This window comes from Accipiter gentilis, chromosome 30, assembly GCF_929443795.1.
Source record: "Accipiter gentilis chromosome 30, bAccGen1.1, whole genome shotgun sequence".
Lineage (NCBI taxonomy): Eukaryota > Metazoa > Chordata > Aves > Accipitriformes > Accipitridae > Astur > Astur gentilis.
The window spans coordinates 18,931,454-18,949,437 of NC_064909.1; the positions used below are offsets into that span (position 1 = coordinate 18,931,454).

General features: G+C 41.6%; 1 protein-coding gene across 23 annotated transcripts in view; it reads right to left on the reverse strand.

Annotated features, from left to right (window-relative positions):
• The window catches only part of NRXN1 (neurexin 1), a 720,174-nt gene extending 705,578 nt beyond the window's left edge, over positions 1 to 14,596 (reverse strand). For all 23 annotated transcript variants that reach the window (XM_049833873.1, XM_049833872.1, XM_049833882.1 and 20 more), the window contains exon 1: positions 13,742 to 14,596. In XM_049833873.1, coding sequence (XP_049689830.1) covers positions 13,742 to 14,480 — 739 coding nt within the window. In that variant the 5' untranslated portion in view covers positions 14,481 to 14,596. The remainder of the gene's footprint in view (positions 1 to 13,741) is intronic.
• Positions 14,597 to 17,984: the final 3,388 nt, after the last annotated feature.

The window sequence follows — 17,984 nt, forward strand, 5'->3', positions numbered from 1 at the left end:
TTTTGGACCATTGAACTTTTTTCTTTTAAAAACTTTGCTTTTCTATTCATTCTAATGTACATAGTCCCGTTTAAATCGGTGGGAGTAATAACATTTAATATTCCTGAAAATGTCACAAGGTGATTAAATACCATGAGGTACCATATAGGATAATCATCTGCTTGTAAATAGTCCTATTGTGTTATTAAAATAAGTATGGTTATCTGCAGCATAGTTGTATATACATTAATTTGTATTGGGGATCAAGGGGATAAAATTCTTCATACAAATAATCCAACCAAATACAGTGGGACCATCTGTGAATTAAGTGATCATAAAAAAATTTATTGGGAATTTGACTGTGACTTTACTCGGTCTTCACCTCTTGTCCTAATAGCTTTTTATCTTTTTGCTTTATAGTCAAAATAGTACATGGTATAACATAGTTTATACAATATAAATAGTGGAAAGGAAACGGGAAACAGGAAAATAAATATTTTTAATTTTCATAATTTTTTAATACACAAAGAAAGAGTAGCTAGTTCTGTAACACTGCGAAAGTAACAAACTCTAAATGAGGAGAAAAATAATAAAGGTGTGTTCAAAGTTCCTGGGACATTAATAAATGTGGCTCTTGTAGAGACAGAAGTATCCTAAAAATATTGGCTGGTCAAGTCAAAGATCAACACTGCATTTCTGGCTCTTGTGTACAGAATATTGTATTATGGCTATACTATTCCTCATATAAAACTTTCATGGGAGGGGTTTAAGAAATAGTTTTCGGCAAAGTTTTTTTAATGGCAATACTGGACAAGCAGATGTGCAAATACAAAGTTTATATTTTATTTTAAAAACTCAATTAATTCCTTGGAAAAAATGGTTCTGAAATGTACTGAAACAATTTTGTGTAAGTATTATTTTTTTTTTCTTTAAAAGACACATTACAGAGGGAGATCCATTATAGTCATTAAAGAAAATAGAGAGTGACCCAGTATAGTAAGGAAGTCTTCTTTTTTCAGTCTTAAAAAAATGTATTTGATTTAGTCACAAAAAACCACCTCAACTGAAAACCCGACGTTTATGATAGCAGTAGTATGTCCCCAAGGGAACTAAGTAGATTTCATTTCCATTCTGATTCCTTTTGACTTCGGTCTTATTTTGAAGCAGAAATCTAAAACCCACTTGGGCAGGAGTAACTTGACTTTCCGGGTTAAGCCTTTCACCAGTCCTTCCAAAACCCACCAGAATCTGTTCAAGTTGCAAACTTTCTCACAAATACGTTTGTAGAGCATCAGTGGACATGTCTTGGATTTTATCAGGAAACTCCTGAAAGATGGTTTGGATTTGGTTGCGTACTTTAACTTCAGCCTGAGCAAGGTCTTCCCTGTCATTAGAAATTCCGTAGCCTGTGTTAGGTCCACGTACCCAGTTTTGGAGCAGGGAAAGCGTCAGACCATCAACAACTTCCCTGCTGGGAAGGGGCCCTGTGGAAGGGTGCTTCCTCATTAAAGTGCAGCAAATACAATGGCTGGGGCTGGGATGTCTGAGTGGGAGCAGAGTTTTTAAAAAAAACATGAAAAATTACACACGCTGATTATTGCACTACCTTAAAAGAATGTTCTTTAGGTTGCAAAGTCAAAAATAGCAGCTCTGAGACATAAGGCTTCTTACGTAACTTAGATCCATCCACTTTATTCATATATGTTATGATACAGCCTTTAATTACATAGTTTAATGCAATTGTCTCCAGAGCCTCCTTTACTTGTTCTGTACACAGAAGAAGTCTATTCTTAGCAAAAAGTAATGACTGAGTAATGAAGAAAGCTGTTGTGCCAACGAGCGGTACACCTGCCCTGCAATACAAGAGTCCTCGCTAAAAAGGAGGGGGGTGTACCGCATACCAAGGAGATGCAAACGCTGCCTCAAAGAAATAGGTTCTATTCCCCCTATCCTAAAAATCCCACGTGATTTTGGTCAGGTTTTTAAAGCCAGGCATTTTCTGGGGGATCATTCCTTATGCTGTTCAGGACATTTGCATCTTGGGGGAGCGCGCCTGGCTGGATATCCCGGAATATCAGAGCTGATCACTCAAAGCTGTAATCTGAAGTCAGCGCGAGCCGGGCTTTGAAGTTATAGCAGGTGCTTAGAGGATGTAGCGTTATACGTGAAGTACTCAGAAAAACTTCAGATTGTGCACTCGGTGTTAGTGAACGTTTTTACCCGCAGTCTCTCTCCCCTCAGTTCTCCTCTATGACTGGGATAAGAGCATCTGTCATCTCACACGGGCATTGTGTAATTTTTAATATTTGCGTAGCAGCTTGGATATTGTAGTCATGAAAACCTTAGAAAAGCCCAGGGAAAAATTAATAATTTGTCTTCAGAGCTGGTTTGAATATGGACAATAAATAAGGCTCAGGGCTACACACTGAACAGCAGGGAGAAAATAAAAAAAATCGAAAACCTTATTATCCAGACTATGCACTGAATGAGGCAGAAAGCTCAAGGAAAAAGTGGTATATGATCATGTAATTAAAGACTATTTCATAACAGATACCCAGAAACAGATGAAATTAAAATCGTACAGTATCTTTTGTCCTGGCAGTTCAGAGCTCGTAAGTGCTTTATTTTATAACTTAATAATGTTCTCAGAGCATAGATTTTGCATGCAGTATGTCCATACACATTAGACTGACACCAATGGCTTAGGTTAATTAGAGAAGCAGCAAACTGGCCATACTGAGCTAGGCTTTAAAAACCTGTTTGCTAAATGGATATCTAAGAACAACAAAAGGAGCGTGAAGATTGATTCAAACATGTAGATGAAAAAAATACATGAGAGTCTATTTTCAAACCTCAAGCATTTTAATACAGGATAGGTCATCTCAGCAATAGGGGTGGAAAGTGGGGTTAAAATATGAACATTTTTTAGCCATTAATTCATAATTTTATAAGGGAAAAATTGCATAGCAAGTTCTTATTATACCTCTACAAATAGAGAAAAAGAGTGGAATAAGTAATTATTGTCACCATACAGGTGTGGGTAACAAGCAAGCAAAGCTTCTTGCCAGTCATTTTTGTGCTGGCAAAATGTTTCTATGCATCTGAATGACAAAGGAAACTTCTATAAAGATCACAAAGTAATATTACATAGTAGTGGGCAAGGTTAAGCCTGTTGTTTCTTGAGGTTTTGGGGTGTTTTACTATTAATAAACTTGAAAGATTTTTTTTTTTTTTTTTTCTAACCAGAGGACCCGAGTCTGATCTTACCCTTATTTTACAATGGCTTAATGTATTAGCTAAGAGAGGCATCAATCTTGATTTACACAGATATGAAAGGAATACTGGGACAAATTATTTTACTCATTCAATTGACAGAGATTCTACTGAATGTGACAAACCTATAAAAGCAAAATAATCTAGAAATATTGTCCACAACAATATATATGATTTCTAAAGACATTTTTCTCTTCCATTAGTTAGTTAATTTCCTTAGGTTCTCTTTCTGTATTCTCTCATTTAGTTATTTTTTAATGCAAATGTGAGTAAAATGGAGAGACAAGTTCCACTCTTAAACACAAACAACAAAAACGATGAAAGCCATCAACTTAGACTGCTGTCTTTCCACTTTCAGTAGATATGTTTCTGGTTTTTTAATAGGGGAGAAATTGGAAGGAAATTTTATTCACTTGCATTACTGTGCGTGCTTCCATAGTTGAAGATTCACAAAATCTACCAACGTGACTCAAGTATCACAATGGGTAATATATGACTGAATAGCAGAGATTTGTTGAATCAGTCCCTTTACAAACTTGAATGATGTAGGTATTTATAATGTGCAAGAAAGACCCTACTTATTTAAAGACTTCAATGATATTTGAAACAAGAGAAAGGGATCCAGCCAATGATAAGAGAATAGATAAAACCTCTGAATGCTAACAATTTTCCAAATATTAAAAACGTGGTTGTCAGTGGATTTGCAAGAATAGCAGGTCAAAACTTCTATTACATAAACTTTTTTCTGTCATTGGAACTAACTTTGTTACAAAAACCTGAATAAGAAACAGCATGAAAATATTTTTCTCATCACTTCGAACCTGATGTATGATTTATTTAAATTTTGAGTTTCAAAATTTGTCATGTGGAAAACAAAAATAAAACTGTGCTGTACTGCTTAAGTGCGCAATTTCTTATAATGCCAGACTCAGCCGTTTAACTGCTGTAGAGGAAAAAGCACAAGTTCAAGGCTGCGTAACTAACTTTCATCCTCGCTGCTTCTCCAAATACTCTGGACCAAGAACAGTGTCAAAAACCCCAGAAATTCCTGGAAACTACCACAACTGATACAGAATTCATGGAAAACTAACGGAGTTTTGGGTCAACAAAGAAATATACTCAAATCATTCTTCCTGGTGAACTAGCGGGAAAATGCTGATGTTTTCCTCATACCACTTAAGTCAGGAATGTTTTATGTAAGAATATGAAATCTGTATTCAGAATTCTTCAGTAAATGTTTAGCCACACCAGACAAATCTTTTGTCTGATGTTGAATGGCAGTCCACAATTTGTCTCTGAAAAACTGTATGTTCTAAAAAAGGCCATGTTCTCTGCAATGTAATAATATTACAGGAATTATTTTTCTGCAGTATCACAGAAAACAAACCTCACAGAGAATCAAGCTCCTGGAAGGAGGCCGTTAACCAGTTCTTAGAAATTCTATTTTCTATGATAGTCTTAAAAATTAAGTGGCATACAGCTATTGGTTTATAACTTCCATTTTTCACCTGCCTCTCCTCTGATGAGGAAAAATGGGAAGAAAAGCAAACTCAAAATAAGCAAAACTAGTAATCTCTCTATCAGCACTAACATTCCTGGAAACTTCCTGAAGAAATTCCACTGCTTTTCTAGGGGATGATGTCATGTGAAGCATCTGTCCACCCCATTATAGATACTAACCTCAAATCCATTGTGCTCAGCCGTAGCAGTGTGTGTAGTCTGGAAGGAGATGCAGTGTCTCACTAGCCTCTCCGCCTCTTGTCCCTGGCCCTTCCAGGTTAAGAGTCTGGTTTTACAAATGTAAAATGTAAGCCTGTCGCTGCATAATGATCAGTGGAATCCAAACTGGTTTAGATCACTTTTATCACTCCTGTACAATTCCAAATCAGGAAAGATAACATCTTTCCTAAGAGGGGTCTAGACCTTTTTTTTTTTTTTTTTTTTTTTTTTTAACTAGCATTAGGGCCCAATTCTCATTTTTGTCAATGAATATTATCTTTGCATCACAAGATCGTAATTCATCCTGAAGCTATTCATCATGGTTGTCCCCCAGACAACCATTGTACAAATGCTGATATGTGTGTGTGAACATTTCTGTTGTCACCTTTGCGAACAAAGAAGAGTCAGGATAAGCTACTAAAGAAAATTACAATATTGAGATACAGATCTTCACCCCATGTCTACTCACTAATTCTGTGATTTTCTATACACTTCAAAAGAAAGTACATATAATGTATAATATATACATGTAATCCTTCTCAAGGAGTCTTTTCTTAATGGAAATACCTCCTTTGACAAAAGTGTCATTTTTTTAATCTTTTGTTAAAGCTAAGATGCATAGAAAAGAAAGAAGATCAACATGAAGGTCATTCTGTATCAGAAATTAAGATGTAATTCTGAAACTTTGGAACTGTGACATACATCTCCAATTGCATAGTGTAATGTCAGTGACCTCCGTAATGGCTGTATGTGTTCTCTTAATTACAAAAAGACATCACCGTGGGAATAATCAGTCTAGTTTCTCTGCCTTTAAGCAACACAAAGACCTTTCTCTAGACAAAATCATGAAGAAGTCAAACCTTTTCATTTCAAGACCTTTTGCATTGTGCCACAGACTAAAAGCAATCTGCAACTTGCACACCTACGTAGCATTGTTGGCATGTAACACCTACATAAGCAAAATATACTGTTTCACAGTTTGTAGTGGCAGCAACTGCGAAAGCGATTCTATTGAATACACCACCTCCTTTTTCGTAAAATAGATTTTTCCACAAATTACAGAGTCCCTTAAACGTAAAACAAAATTAGTCATATAACTTTACGCTTACAGCATAGTTCATAAGCATGTAATAGATTAATGAATAATTATAATGATGATGATGGTAACAAATATCCAAATTTATGAGAAGTATTTTCTCTATAGATATTCCCAGATGAATACTACAGTCAGAATCAGAAGGTTATTTAATTTGCCCTAGATCTTCTCTGTTTTCGTATTCCCGCTTGAATAAGAAGTTCAGAATCAGCAGGTTATTAGGTTTGCCCTAATTCTAAACTTGAGTCAATGGGACTTCAAACTGATTCCAAAGGAAAATGAAAACAGAATCCATTTTTTTCAGCTATAAGGCACCAAATTTGCTGCTTATTAGGAACTAGCTAAATAGTTTCGGGTTCATAAACAACTCCACAGAATTAAAGAAATCCTGTCACACAATCATCTTCTTACAGAACGCTGACAGCATACCTTTGTCTCTTGTTTCTTTACAAACTCAAACAAGGCATGACTGAGGCCACCTCCTGCTTTCACCCCCAAATTTCTCATTGAAAATGAAAGAGAATGAAACTTTTCCAAAATGATATGATCATTGACTGGGAGCCAGAGCCCTCCAGTATCCTCAGACATTAAATCTTGGATCATTTTACAGTAAAAAGGCTGACTTTTGTACAGGTGTTGTAACGATGCAAAGGATAAGAACTGTTATGACCATGAGAAGAGCTGAACTGTCAAGGGGAAAGTGGTTGACAGTCGACAAGCTACACCATTTCCAATATCTAGTCCGACTGATGGAAAGCATGTAATGGCAGACCAGTTGTGCACAAGAAAAAACACATTATTCTAAACACTCAGCTATGGACAGATAGGCAGTAGGAATGGTGGCAACTTCAAAGCCAGCTGGTAAGTATCAGTTCTGTGGATTAAAGAGGTTGCACTATAGTAAAGGGAGCTTCAAGTCTTGACTTCCCCTACTAGATCCCTAACAGAAATTCTGATCTTCCAGGTACCTGATGGTCAGGAAGAAAATCCTACCAAAAATCCTGTACAGAGTGTCATTAGTTTAACTTTACAGATGGAGAAACCAAACAGGAGAAGTTTGTGCTTTTTCCTACTTCATTCATTAGTTACTACAGGTATTTTGTGCATTGAAGTGCTTATTGGCTCTACTGGGTAGACCAAGATCCAGGAGAACAGCTAGAGATTAGCCAGAACTCACCACATACAACTACTTTTTAGTTTGGCAGAAGAGAATCTGGCCTGAAAGATTGAGTTCTACATATATAACAATATAATCCAGGCTGGTAAAGTGCTTGTGATACTCTCAGCTACCATCACCACAGTACAGAAGGAGAAAGTGTTATTTGATAGTGTGCGCATCTTTGTGGGAAAAACCTAAATTATTTTGTAAAAGATTAAAATATGATCCCTGGTCAGCGTGGAACTAAATAAAGGCATCGAAGTATTACGTACCCTGGCTTTCCTAGTCAATTCTATGTATAACAACACAGTCAAAGGTATGTTTGTTATGTTCCAAATCATTCCCTGAAAGAAGTATATTTTGGTCTTTAAAGCTTACTCCTCAGTTACATCATGGTATGCAACACCTCAGAATGCCCTTCACTCTTCTGTAAAATCATGTGTTTATGAAGGTATACAATTTTCAACTACAGCGCAATAAACTTGACAAAGTATTTTTCCAGAAGCTGGTGTGGTTTCATGTTTTCTGAAAGAAACACCAAGCTTTCTGGAAGACAAACCATCATATTATTCTCAACAAGAGAGATGGATGAACCTTTTTGTTTTAAATTACCAACCAATTTCAATATGTTTATTAAAAGAAGCATAAAACCTCAAAGCTGCATATGTTAATGTTAGCCTCTACGTAAAGCTATTTCTATTACAACCTGGTTTTACTTGCTAGCCTGTTTCTCCATTCCTATCCATCAGCTAGGTAATGATGATGGGATAAAATTATATGTTCTGTAATCCAAATGTTTTCCCACAACTCCTTGGCTAGCATCTACTGTTAAAAGACTCCTAGGGGGCCAACCTGCAGCTGAGAAAAAAGATCAAGTACAGGGGTCCAAAATGCCTGTAAGCCTTGAAGTGTAATTACATTAAAATATAGACAATTTTATTATACAATTTTGAAATTCTCAATTAATAAGGCCAATCTGACACAAGGTCCTATGCTGCTAGATGTAAATTCTTCTAGCATATTAGCATTCTACAATTTGTAACACAGACTTAAAATGAACATGGACCCTGCATCTCAGCTAGGCACAAAGGGAAGCAACAACCTCACTATATAAAATATTATTGATCTGGGGTACTGAGATGTATGCTATATGCATAAGTGGTCTTTTGGAAGTATTTCAATATCAACATATTGGAAGGACTAGCAATATTCAACAAGTAGTCTTCTTAGAAGATAATATAAAACAGACTGCCAATTCCTAATTCCCAGTTACACAGTATTTAAATCGCTGTGATTTTACACGAGGCAGATATTGAAAACAATATCCTATAACGCCGAATCCTGGTAAACAAAATAATGTATCAAATTAGGATTAGGAAAATGATGCAAAATTCTGCTTTAAACTGACATAAGGATTCTGTTTTCATACAACTAAATGTGAAGGGCCCAGATTTAACACAGTTTTGAAAGTCTTTGGGATTATTTGATTATCTGCCCTCAAGATTCTACCCTGACGACAAAGTCACTGTTTAAAAATATTAAATAAAATTAAACCACTTATTGTTAAATTAATCAAATAATTGGTAAATACAACAGAACCTTAGTGTAATATCTAGTGGATTTCTAGCCCTCCTCCTAAATCAACATCACCCCAGGGACCACTGGCACTGACAAGAAATTCAGCATGCAGAAGAAATAGAGATCATGTAATAGAGATGCGTATTGTAGATAAAGATTCAGCGTAAATCAAAAGGAAAGTTTTGCTTACAGTATTTACTAGCCCCAAGTATATTCCACTAACTGTTCAAGAAGGATAAAGACCATGGTGGCTACTCTGCGTTGACTACAGGCAATGAGTTCAACACCATCTCGTTGCACTCAAACACGTATCTTGCAAAAGGTAATTAATGCCAAGATATGTTTATATGTTTTATTCAAGGCATAAGAGAACTAAATGAATAAAAATGTGAAAAATTTCAAAAATATATAAATATTGGATCACTTTTTAAAAAGTTAACATGAAGAAGCAAATATGCACAACAAAGATTGATGTAATATATTCAGAACCCAAACAAACAAATCTAAATGCTGGCTAGCCTGAGACATCTGGAATTCACTTCCTTAAAAAAAAAAAATATCACTTTCACAGTTCAAACCATAGCTGGCATCAACTTCTGAATATCTCACAGGGAAGAATATCTCTTACAGTGAACAGCTGCACGAACAGTCCTCATTTTTCTCACAAAACAGAAACTCAGTAGAACAGTTAAAACAAAACATGTCCTAAACAGGAATACTTTGAATTCACAGAGTAATTGTCTCTATAACACGCTAATATTGAGGCAAGTAGGCAAGCTATATTTTAAAAAGATAAATTATCCTGTCTGCAATTTTTTCCAGCAGTTACAGATATAGAAAAGCAGAAGGGCATGAAGTGACAAGAAGCCAGGGTCAGTGAGAAAGTGCTCCCAAATCAAAGTGTGTTATGTGGGTTTTATTTCCTCCTTCAGAAGTATCTGCCTATTTTCTCAGACAGGATGCAGGACAAGGTTATTTTTATATAAATGAGGATGAAAGGAAAATTATATATGTATGTATTTGTGTAAATCCAGACAGTCACTATTCTATTATTTTAAAATAGGTCTTTTGTTCTGAAATTTTAATGTAAGGAGCAAAATGAGAGGAGGAATATGGAGGCTCACTGATATGAATCATGGATTCTCCCTACCTTCTAGGACCCTGCCTTCATTGACTAAAAATGTGATTTTAAAGATCAATCTTTTTAATGAACAGCTCTCCCTGTCATAGAATCAAGCCATACCAATTTGAGTCATTTCAGGGAATAATATAATTTTCACTGAATAGAAGATTGTGATGTATGTCAAAAAATTATCAGAAAATTGATATGGCAATCAGGGTTTATTTTAATGTTAGTCTTATTCCTAACAAAATTTATCATAATTTTGTGTATTTTTTCCTTCTACTGAATCACTATCATTATGTGAAATAATATTCCCTTGCCTGTTTCAGTACCTAATAGAGATTTTCTTTTCTCCCTTAGAAGTCTCTTGTAGTGTCTTTACTCACAAGCACACGGACTCATCGACAACAGAACTGCTACAGATCATATTTTTCTGTGCTGTGGACTACACACCCTTGGTACTCAAGCAGAACTCCAGTCCTTTTTCTGTGATTCATGCCAAAGCTCCCCCTGAAGAGAGTTTAGATCCTATTCAAACAAAGGGCATTGTTGAACGCAATAAATCTGATTCTTTTCTAGCTTACCCTGTTCTTACACTGGTGTAGTTCAGAAAACATAAATGAAGCTACTCCTGATTTAGACAGGTACGAGAACAGTTAAGTCTACTGGGAATGACTTATATTACTATGGGTTTTCCAAAACAAACAAGCTTGGTTAAACTTCATTCTTATACGAAAATCTTACTGCAGAAAAAATTACTGAGATTTGCAAAAATGAAAAATCTGAAAAAAAAAAAACCCAACCAACCATACCAGATTTTTTCCTGGCAATAACTTAAGTTCTATTAAAAATTACATCCTAAGGCTTGAAACTTTGACTCTAAATCAATTATTTCTAATCTCTCAAATGTGCAAGTCAGGATAGAAAATTTTGGAAAGGTTTTCTGTGCTGGTGGTGATTCCTAAAGTCCTCATTATGCTGTGGGTCTCTGTCTTACCAGACTGCAGTGATGAAGCAGCACACTAAATCCAAGCCAAAAAAAAAAAAAAAAAAAAATTATAAATAAATTCTATTTACCTTGGATTTTTATTACCATCCTACACCTTTACAGAAAAGGTATTAACTAGGACATGTGGTTACAATTTCAGATAAAAATGGAAATTTGGGGATTTTCCCCCTCTAAACCATTTTTAGTCAAAAAGCAAAACAACAGAAAGAGTGAAACTCAAAAGATGCCTCCAGATCAATGGAGTCAGAGATGATCCTCCATCCTTCAGCAATGGCAACCGCTTACTAAGGTTTGTGGGAAATTTACACATTCTAGGAACAAAAGATCAAAACTCAACAGCGTCATTTCTATGTTGGCTATAAAGAACTAAACAATAGCCAGGGTTTCTTTCTTGGCAGACATCATGGTTTTACTTGTCCTTCTGCCTTTTCTATTTCTTAGAATACGAGATCATTTATAAAACAGTTCAATATCTTTGGTAACACATATGAGTAGCTACTAACCCTTCATCAAAAGCTGACTGATGGGAATTCCAGTTATTATCTTTTCTCAATCAACAGATATAAACTGTAGGACTAGTTCCATTTATACTGCTATCAGTGGAAATGTTGCCTCCTGTTTCAAACGAAATCAGAATCTGAATACTTAATGATCGTCTCTTGAGAGAGTATACTAAAATTGTAAGTCTTGTTATTATTTTATAAGGCTCCTTAGTGGTCAAGGGACACGTGAGGGGAATCTTGATCTCACTGAGATCAATTGTAAAACCACCAGTACTTGAATGAAGCCAGCATTTTACCCTAAATTTGGGGGATTCCAAGTATTATTTTGAGTGTCCTCTTCTTATAAGCCCTATACAATTTTTAATATATATAAACATATATGTGTATTTAAATAAGATCCCAAAATAAAAATGTTCCTTAACAATAGCTATTGCACTTATTATGTAAAGATAAGATTTTCTCTGACTGATATTACATGCAGTTATATGAACTTTTTCATATAAATATTACATGTTCAAAATAACTTCAAATAAATAAACTATGTTTTCATGTAAAGGGCCTACAAATATATAATAATATATACATGGCCATTGTTGCTTTAACCAAGCTGCTACACCTCATAATTTTCTTTCTGGTTTATAATAGGGCCTAACTCAAAGATGCTAAGACAACGCAATATTTTACATACACCTATATATTATGTAGTACCACATATTAAAAATTTACATCCAAATACTAAATCCATTGATATGATCTTACCTAACATAAAAAATACTTCATTTTACAGTTTCTGGGACTCTGTGCTATTGAAAGTACAAACGTCTTATTTTCTGAAACTATAATTTGCTCTTTACTTATTAAAAATTATTTTAAAATGTTAATGGGGTTTGAATTTTTTCTTTTACGAATGGCAGATGAGAGATAAACAGCTGATAAAGTAAACAGGATGCAGAATGACTGTAGCGTTTTGAGTATTGACACTAAGGACAGAAGGTGTTACATAATAAAGCACAGTCACAAATGATGTTTTCTTTCTTATAATGAGTGAAATCTGATAGAAATGCCAAAGGCAAATTATTCAGCCATAAATGTCATGCAGCCACTCAGTGAAGATCTTCATTTGGCCTTGACAATACCCTGTTTATGTTTACCTTTTACATTCTAAACTTAGGTCTTTGCTCTACAATTTTGACGTGAAGATTATATTTTCCCTTGATACATTTGCTCTTATTTCACTCCTATACCTTTACGTCCTGTTCTAGGTACATAACATAAGTAATTTCTATGCTTAAGGAGCTGCAAGCAATGGTACATTTACTAGCAAAATAATAAAAAAATTAAAAAAAAAAAAAAAAAAAGAGTCCTACATGCATCTGCAAAGTAAATGTTCACAGTCCTTCCATTCGCCAAAAACAATGGGCACTGAATATGAATCAGGTTTTACCCAGTGATTTATTTGTAGATGGGATTCAGGAAACTGCTGTTTTTCTAAGCTCCCTCTTCCTTGGTAAAACTATTCAGTAATTTTGTGGTCTTGGAGCATGTACTTCCCCCTTGTTCTTTTGTATTCTCCCTGTCTGACTGGCACGGTGAATTGCTAAATACATTGCAAAGCAGTACCGTTCACATTCGTGAAAAAAACATAATCCTCTGTTTAATCCCCCTCCTCCCCGGCAACAATTTAAGGAATTCACAAATAAATCACTGATTTTGTTTCAACGACATAGCAGAGGCAAATATCAAATACAAAGTGGACTCTGGGTCTCCCCTACCCTAGAAAAATAAACCCAGGCACTTAATCCAGTAAAATTCTCCCCAGCGTCACTTTCCCTGCTCCCGAAATTAATTGCCACCAGCTGCTTGTGACAAGCGTGCCCGTCTCCTCCCTCGACTCCAGCCGAGCGTGATGCCGGCCACCCCCTTCCACCCGGGTGACAGCCGGTACCCAGGACCCGTCTTTCCTCTGCCCAGGACAACCCCAAATCGCACCCCACCTCTGGCAGACGCCCAAATAACGTCCTCCTCCTCCTCCTCCTCCTCCTCTCGCCCAGCCTCGCAGAGAACAGAAGAGTGATGGCAACCATGGTCGGCCACAGAGACACGTGGAGGGCAGGGAAGGGAAGGCGGGGAAGAGGGGAGCCGGGGACGCGGCGGGGAAGGAGAAAAGGAGGGAGGGAGGGAAGAAGGGAGGGAGAGAGATCCACTCATACAGATGAAACTCCATGCAGGCCTGGCCTCCCACCCGTCCCCTCCACGGAGCGACGGGGAGGGGGGCGGTGGGGCGAGCTGAATGGCACCTTACCTTCGCTGCAGTCCTTCCCCCGAAAGCCCGTTTGGGAGCAGTCGCAGACGGCCTGGTCGTTGAGCACGGAGCAGACGCCCCCGTTGAGGCAGACGTCCTCCCTGGCGCACAGGCGGCTCTGCTCGTCGTCCAGCCGCACCTCCTGGCTCTCCACCGGCGACGCCTGCGTGTAGTTGACTCGGACGTCTGTTATCCAGCCCTTGAAGGGCTCCCGGTCCTTGACAGAGGAGAGCGTCAGCTTTAGCGTCGCCGACCGCAGCTCTGGCGGGAGCCCCCCTAAGAAGAGGCCGCTGAAGACAGTCATGTCCCGCCGCTTGGACTTCACCTCCACCCACTTGGCCTCGGCCCGGTCGATGATCAGGGTCGTGTTCTTGAAGTGGCGGCGGATGACAACGGCGTGCCAGAGGTTGTCGTTGACCGCCGTGTCGGAGAGCAGGGTGGCGGGCTCGGCGCAGAAGATGGAGAAGCTGAGCTGCAGCCGCCCGCCCTGGGTGAGGATGAGCTCCAGGAAGTCGCAGAAGCCCTCGTCGTCGAAGTAGAGCACCAGCCCGCTGGAGCTGCGCGTCTTCATGTTGAAGCTCATCTCGCTCTCGCAGCAGGCGTTCCACTTGGGGAAACGGGTCCACTGACCCTCCGCCCCCGGGAACTCCAGCCCGCTGCCCAGCTCGGCCCAGCAGCCCAGCAGCAGGGCCAGCCAGAGCAGCAGGCAGCCCCCGTGCCGCACCAGCGCCGCCCCCATCCTGCGCGGCCTGGGGCGTGCGAGCGGGGCGGCAGGGCCGGCGGGGGGCGGCGCTGGGGCCCCGGTGGCAGACAGGGTAAAATCTTGCCGGGCGCCGGCCGCGCTGGGAGGTTCGGACGTGCTCACCCCCGCCCCGGGAGCGGGGGTCGCTGCGGGGGACTCCCCGGGGCGGGGGGCTGCGAGTGCCCCGCGGGACGGGGTCAGGCGCGGGATGGGGTCGGGAGCCGCCGGAGGGGACCCGCGGTTGGGGGAAGGCGCCGTTGGGGTCTCTTCACTGGTCGGCCGGGCTTCGCAAAAGGTGTCCAGGGGCGGGTGAGTCAGCAGAAATTTTCCCCAAAGCCAACATTACCAAACCGGGAGAAAACCCAAGATCGGTGGCAAAACCCTCGTCCAAGCGGATCCACCAGCTCGGCAAGACTGTAGCAATATCCCGGCGCGTGCGCGCCTCTTTTTACATCCTCTCCGCCAGCTGTAGTTTCCCAGGAAGCCAATTACCGATCCCAGCGCTGCCTCCCTAGGACGGATCCTCTTGTCAGATCACGGACTGTCTGCCATGGTGCTAGAGCAGCGTCAGCAGACGACAGGACTCATCGCTCGTGGTTTCCTGAGCTGCCTCAATCCCAATGGGGTTGAAACCCAGAAGCTGTCAAACAGCCGAGTGGCTACTTGACATGCAAAGCCTGACAGCTCCTCTTCTGTTTGCTTGCAAAAGGCCAAGGCTAAGATCCAGGGGGGTGATTTTCCTCTATTGTTTTTGTTTCTAATCTGTAAGGAATTGAAACAGAATAATAAGAAATGATGACTAATAACAGGTTCAATCATAAAGTTGATCAATAGTGGGCATTTGTGATTAGTTTTTTCATTTCAGCTGCTGTTTGACGTTAGGAAAATGAACTGCTGTTGTAATTTTGGAGTTACTGAGATATCATAACTTGCAGCGCTAAACCTAAATCTTAATGCATATGCTTATACTAGATTACATTTTTATGGTATAATCTATACATAAATTACTTACCTTTCCAAAACTTTCAAATATTTTAGTAGCACATTTTATTATTACAAGGACGATGTTCAAAAGAAAAGGTGGTGCTTAGTCTACAATTTGTTTCATTGTAATTTATTTAAGGAAATACCAGCACCTGTGAAGCTACAGGGTCCTATTCATGCAGACGATGCTACCAAGCCCAGTTCTAGCTCTTTCCAATACAGCTCAAAACCATATAAAGTGGACGGAGCTCCCAGCAGGAACTGGCAGGCTTCACTGTACGCGGCACACCTACTGGTTTATTTTCACGGGGTGAGGAAGAATTGCAACGGTTTCTTAGAAGGCTTTTTGAAAATTTCAAACCGCATTTTTCTCTGCCACCTGGTTTCTTTTGCTGCTGATATTCTCTGTTATGGCAGGGAAAATCCAATTCAAGCCAGCTCTGATGTTGACATTATTCACAATGCAGATCAGCTAATCCCAGGTGTTAGTCCTCTGAAATGGGTTGCAGTATTTTATGTACGTTTACTCAGCTGCCCTTATTTAAGAGGACAACTCCTCATTTTAAAAATAATATCTATGCCACAGTTCACTCTCTTCCTCTGAAGAGGTCTCTGCATTCAAAGCATTTCAGCAGAGAGGCTCCCCTCTCTGCTTTTCTCCCCCAAGCCGCTGTATCTTTTCTGGAAGGTGTGTATTAGCAGATCTCTCCTGATGGAGGAGAGGCTCTCCGACACCTCCCTCACCCACCACTTCCCTATCACCTCCCTCCCATTTCTTAGCCAGCAGCACTCGGGCAGGCAGAATATCATGTCCAGAGCTGCCGCCAAGCCCTTTGCTGGTCTGGTCTGTGTGTCTGTCTGTCTGTGCGTGGGGAGAGGGGGCAGAGATGAGCCTGCCAGGGCGAAACCTGCTTTAAAACAGGCACACACCTCAGCTGCCTGCACCTGACACGTTCAGAGCTGCTAAGTCACCTCCTACTCTCTCTTTATATTTCATTTCATTCCTCCAAACGTCAACACGTTTATTTTTACTATTTGTCACACACGAGGTGGGCAAAAGCAGCAAACGGGAAGCAAGGAGAAGCCCCAAACTTCGCAGCGGGCGGAGGCCAGCCGTGCCCAGGCAGCCCCGGGCAGCACAGAACCCCCGGCTTTCCCCCCCCAGCCCCAGCCCCGTGCCCTCCCAGCCCCCCTCCCCCCCCAGCAAGAACCACCTCTCCCAATACCGCTACCGGCCGAGAGATTTCCAACAGCTTCTCTGCAAAAAGCGGGACAACCGCCCCCCAGCTCCTCCAGGGACCCTGTAACCCCTTTTGGGGGGTTTTGGGGGTTTGGTTTTGGGTTGTTGGGGTTTTTTTTGCCGGGCGGGGGGTACGGCTGGGATTGCGGTCAGGGGCGACTCTGGCTTGCGGCACCGCGCCGAGCCGCCGCTCCGGTTTCAGCACCAAGAACAGCTCCGCCCTCCGCGGCCCGACGGGGCGGCGGCGGCGGCGGCCGGTCCCCGGTTCCCGCACCCCGGTCCCCGGTTCCCCGGTCTCCGGTTCCCCGCAGGAACGAACGGCCCCGCCGCTGCGCCCAGGGACTTGGGTTAGTGGTGGTGGTAGGGTGTCCCCAGCGACCCGCAGCCTCCGCACCGGGGTAAGGGTTTGGACACGAGTGGGAGAGCCCGTGTGGGTGCACCGGGGATGAGATGGGAGGGGGGAGTTGCGGGTGGGTGAGGGGGTCCCGCTGCGGCGGAGGGGGGTGCGGAAAGCCGGGTGCTGGTGGGAGACACGGCGTTGCGTGGCCGGGGGGGGGGGGGGGGGGTGGTGTGAGAAATGACTTGGGGGAGGAAGGGGGGGGAGGGGGGATGCGTGGGGTGCGTGTGTGTGTGTTCACGAAGGTTACCGGGCAGCTGGGGCTGGGCTGGTCACTCGGGGGAAGCGGTGGACGGGGGGGGGGAAGGCGTGAGGTGCCGGGGTGGGGGGGGGGCGCGGGGGCCGCACGGAGGGGCGCAAGGTGCGTGGGGGGGGGCGGGCGTCGCGGTTGCGTGAGCGCAGGGCGCCGGCACTCCTTGCGTGGGGGGGGGGGGGAGGAGGGAAGGAAGGGGTCTGCCACTGTGCATGGGATGCACGGGTGGGAGGGTGCTCGGAGTCCGTGGGGGGGTGCGGGGAGGCGGGGGGGGGGGGGAGCCGGGCAAGGACACGCGTGTGAGTGTGAGCGTGTGTGCCAGCGCGATCCCCACAGGTGTCCGCGGAGAGCCGCCGAGCGGGGATCCCACCCCGAGAGCATCCCTGCCCGCCGGCTGCGGCGCCCGCCTTCCCCGCTCACACACACACACTCACAGAGCAGCAGGAGAGAGAAAGAGAGAGGGAAAAGAGACAAAAAAAAGAAAGAAGGGAAAAAAAGGAAAGGAAAAAAAAGAGAGAGATGGAAAGATTGAAAAAGAAAGAGGAAAGAACACCCCCCCAAAAAAAAAAAAAACCCAAACAAACAAAATAATTGCTTATTTATCCCTGCCGATATCATTCACACCCT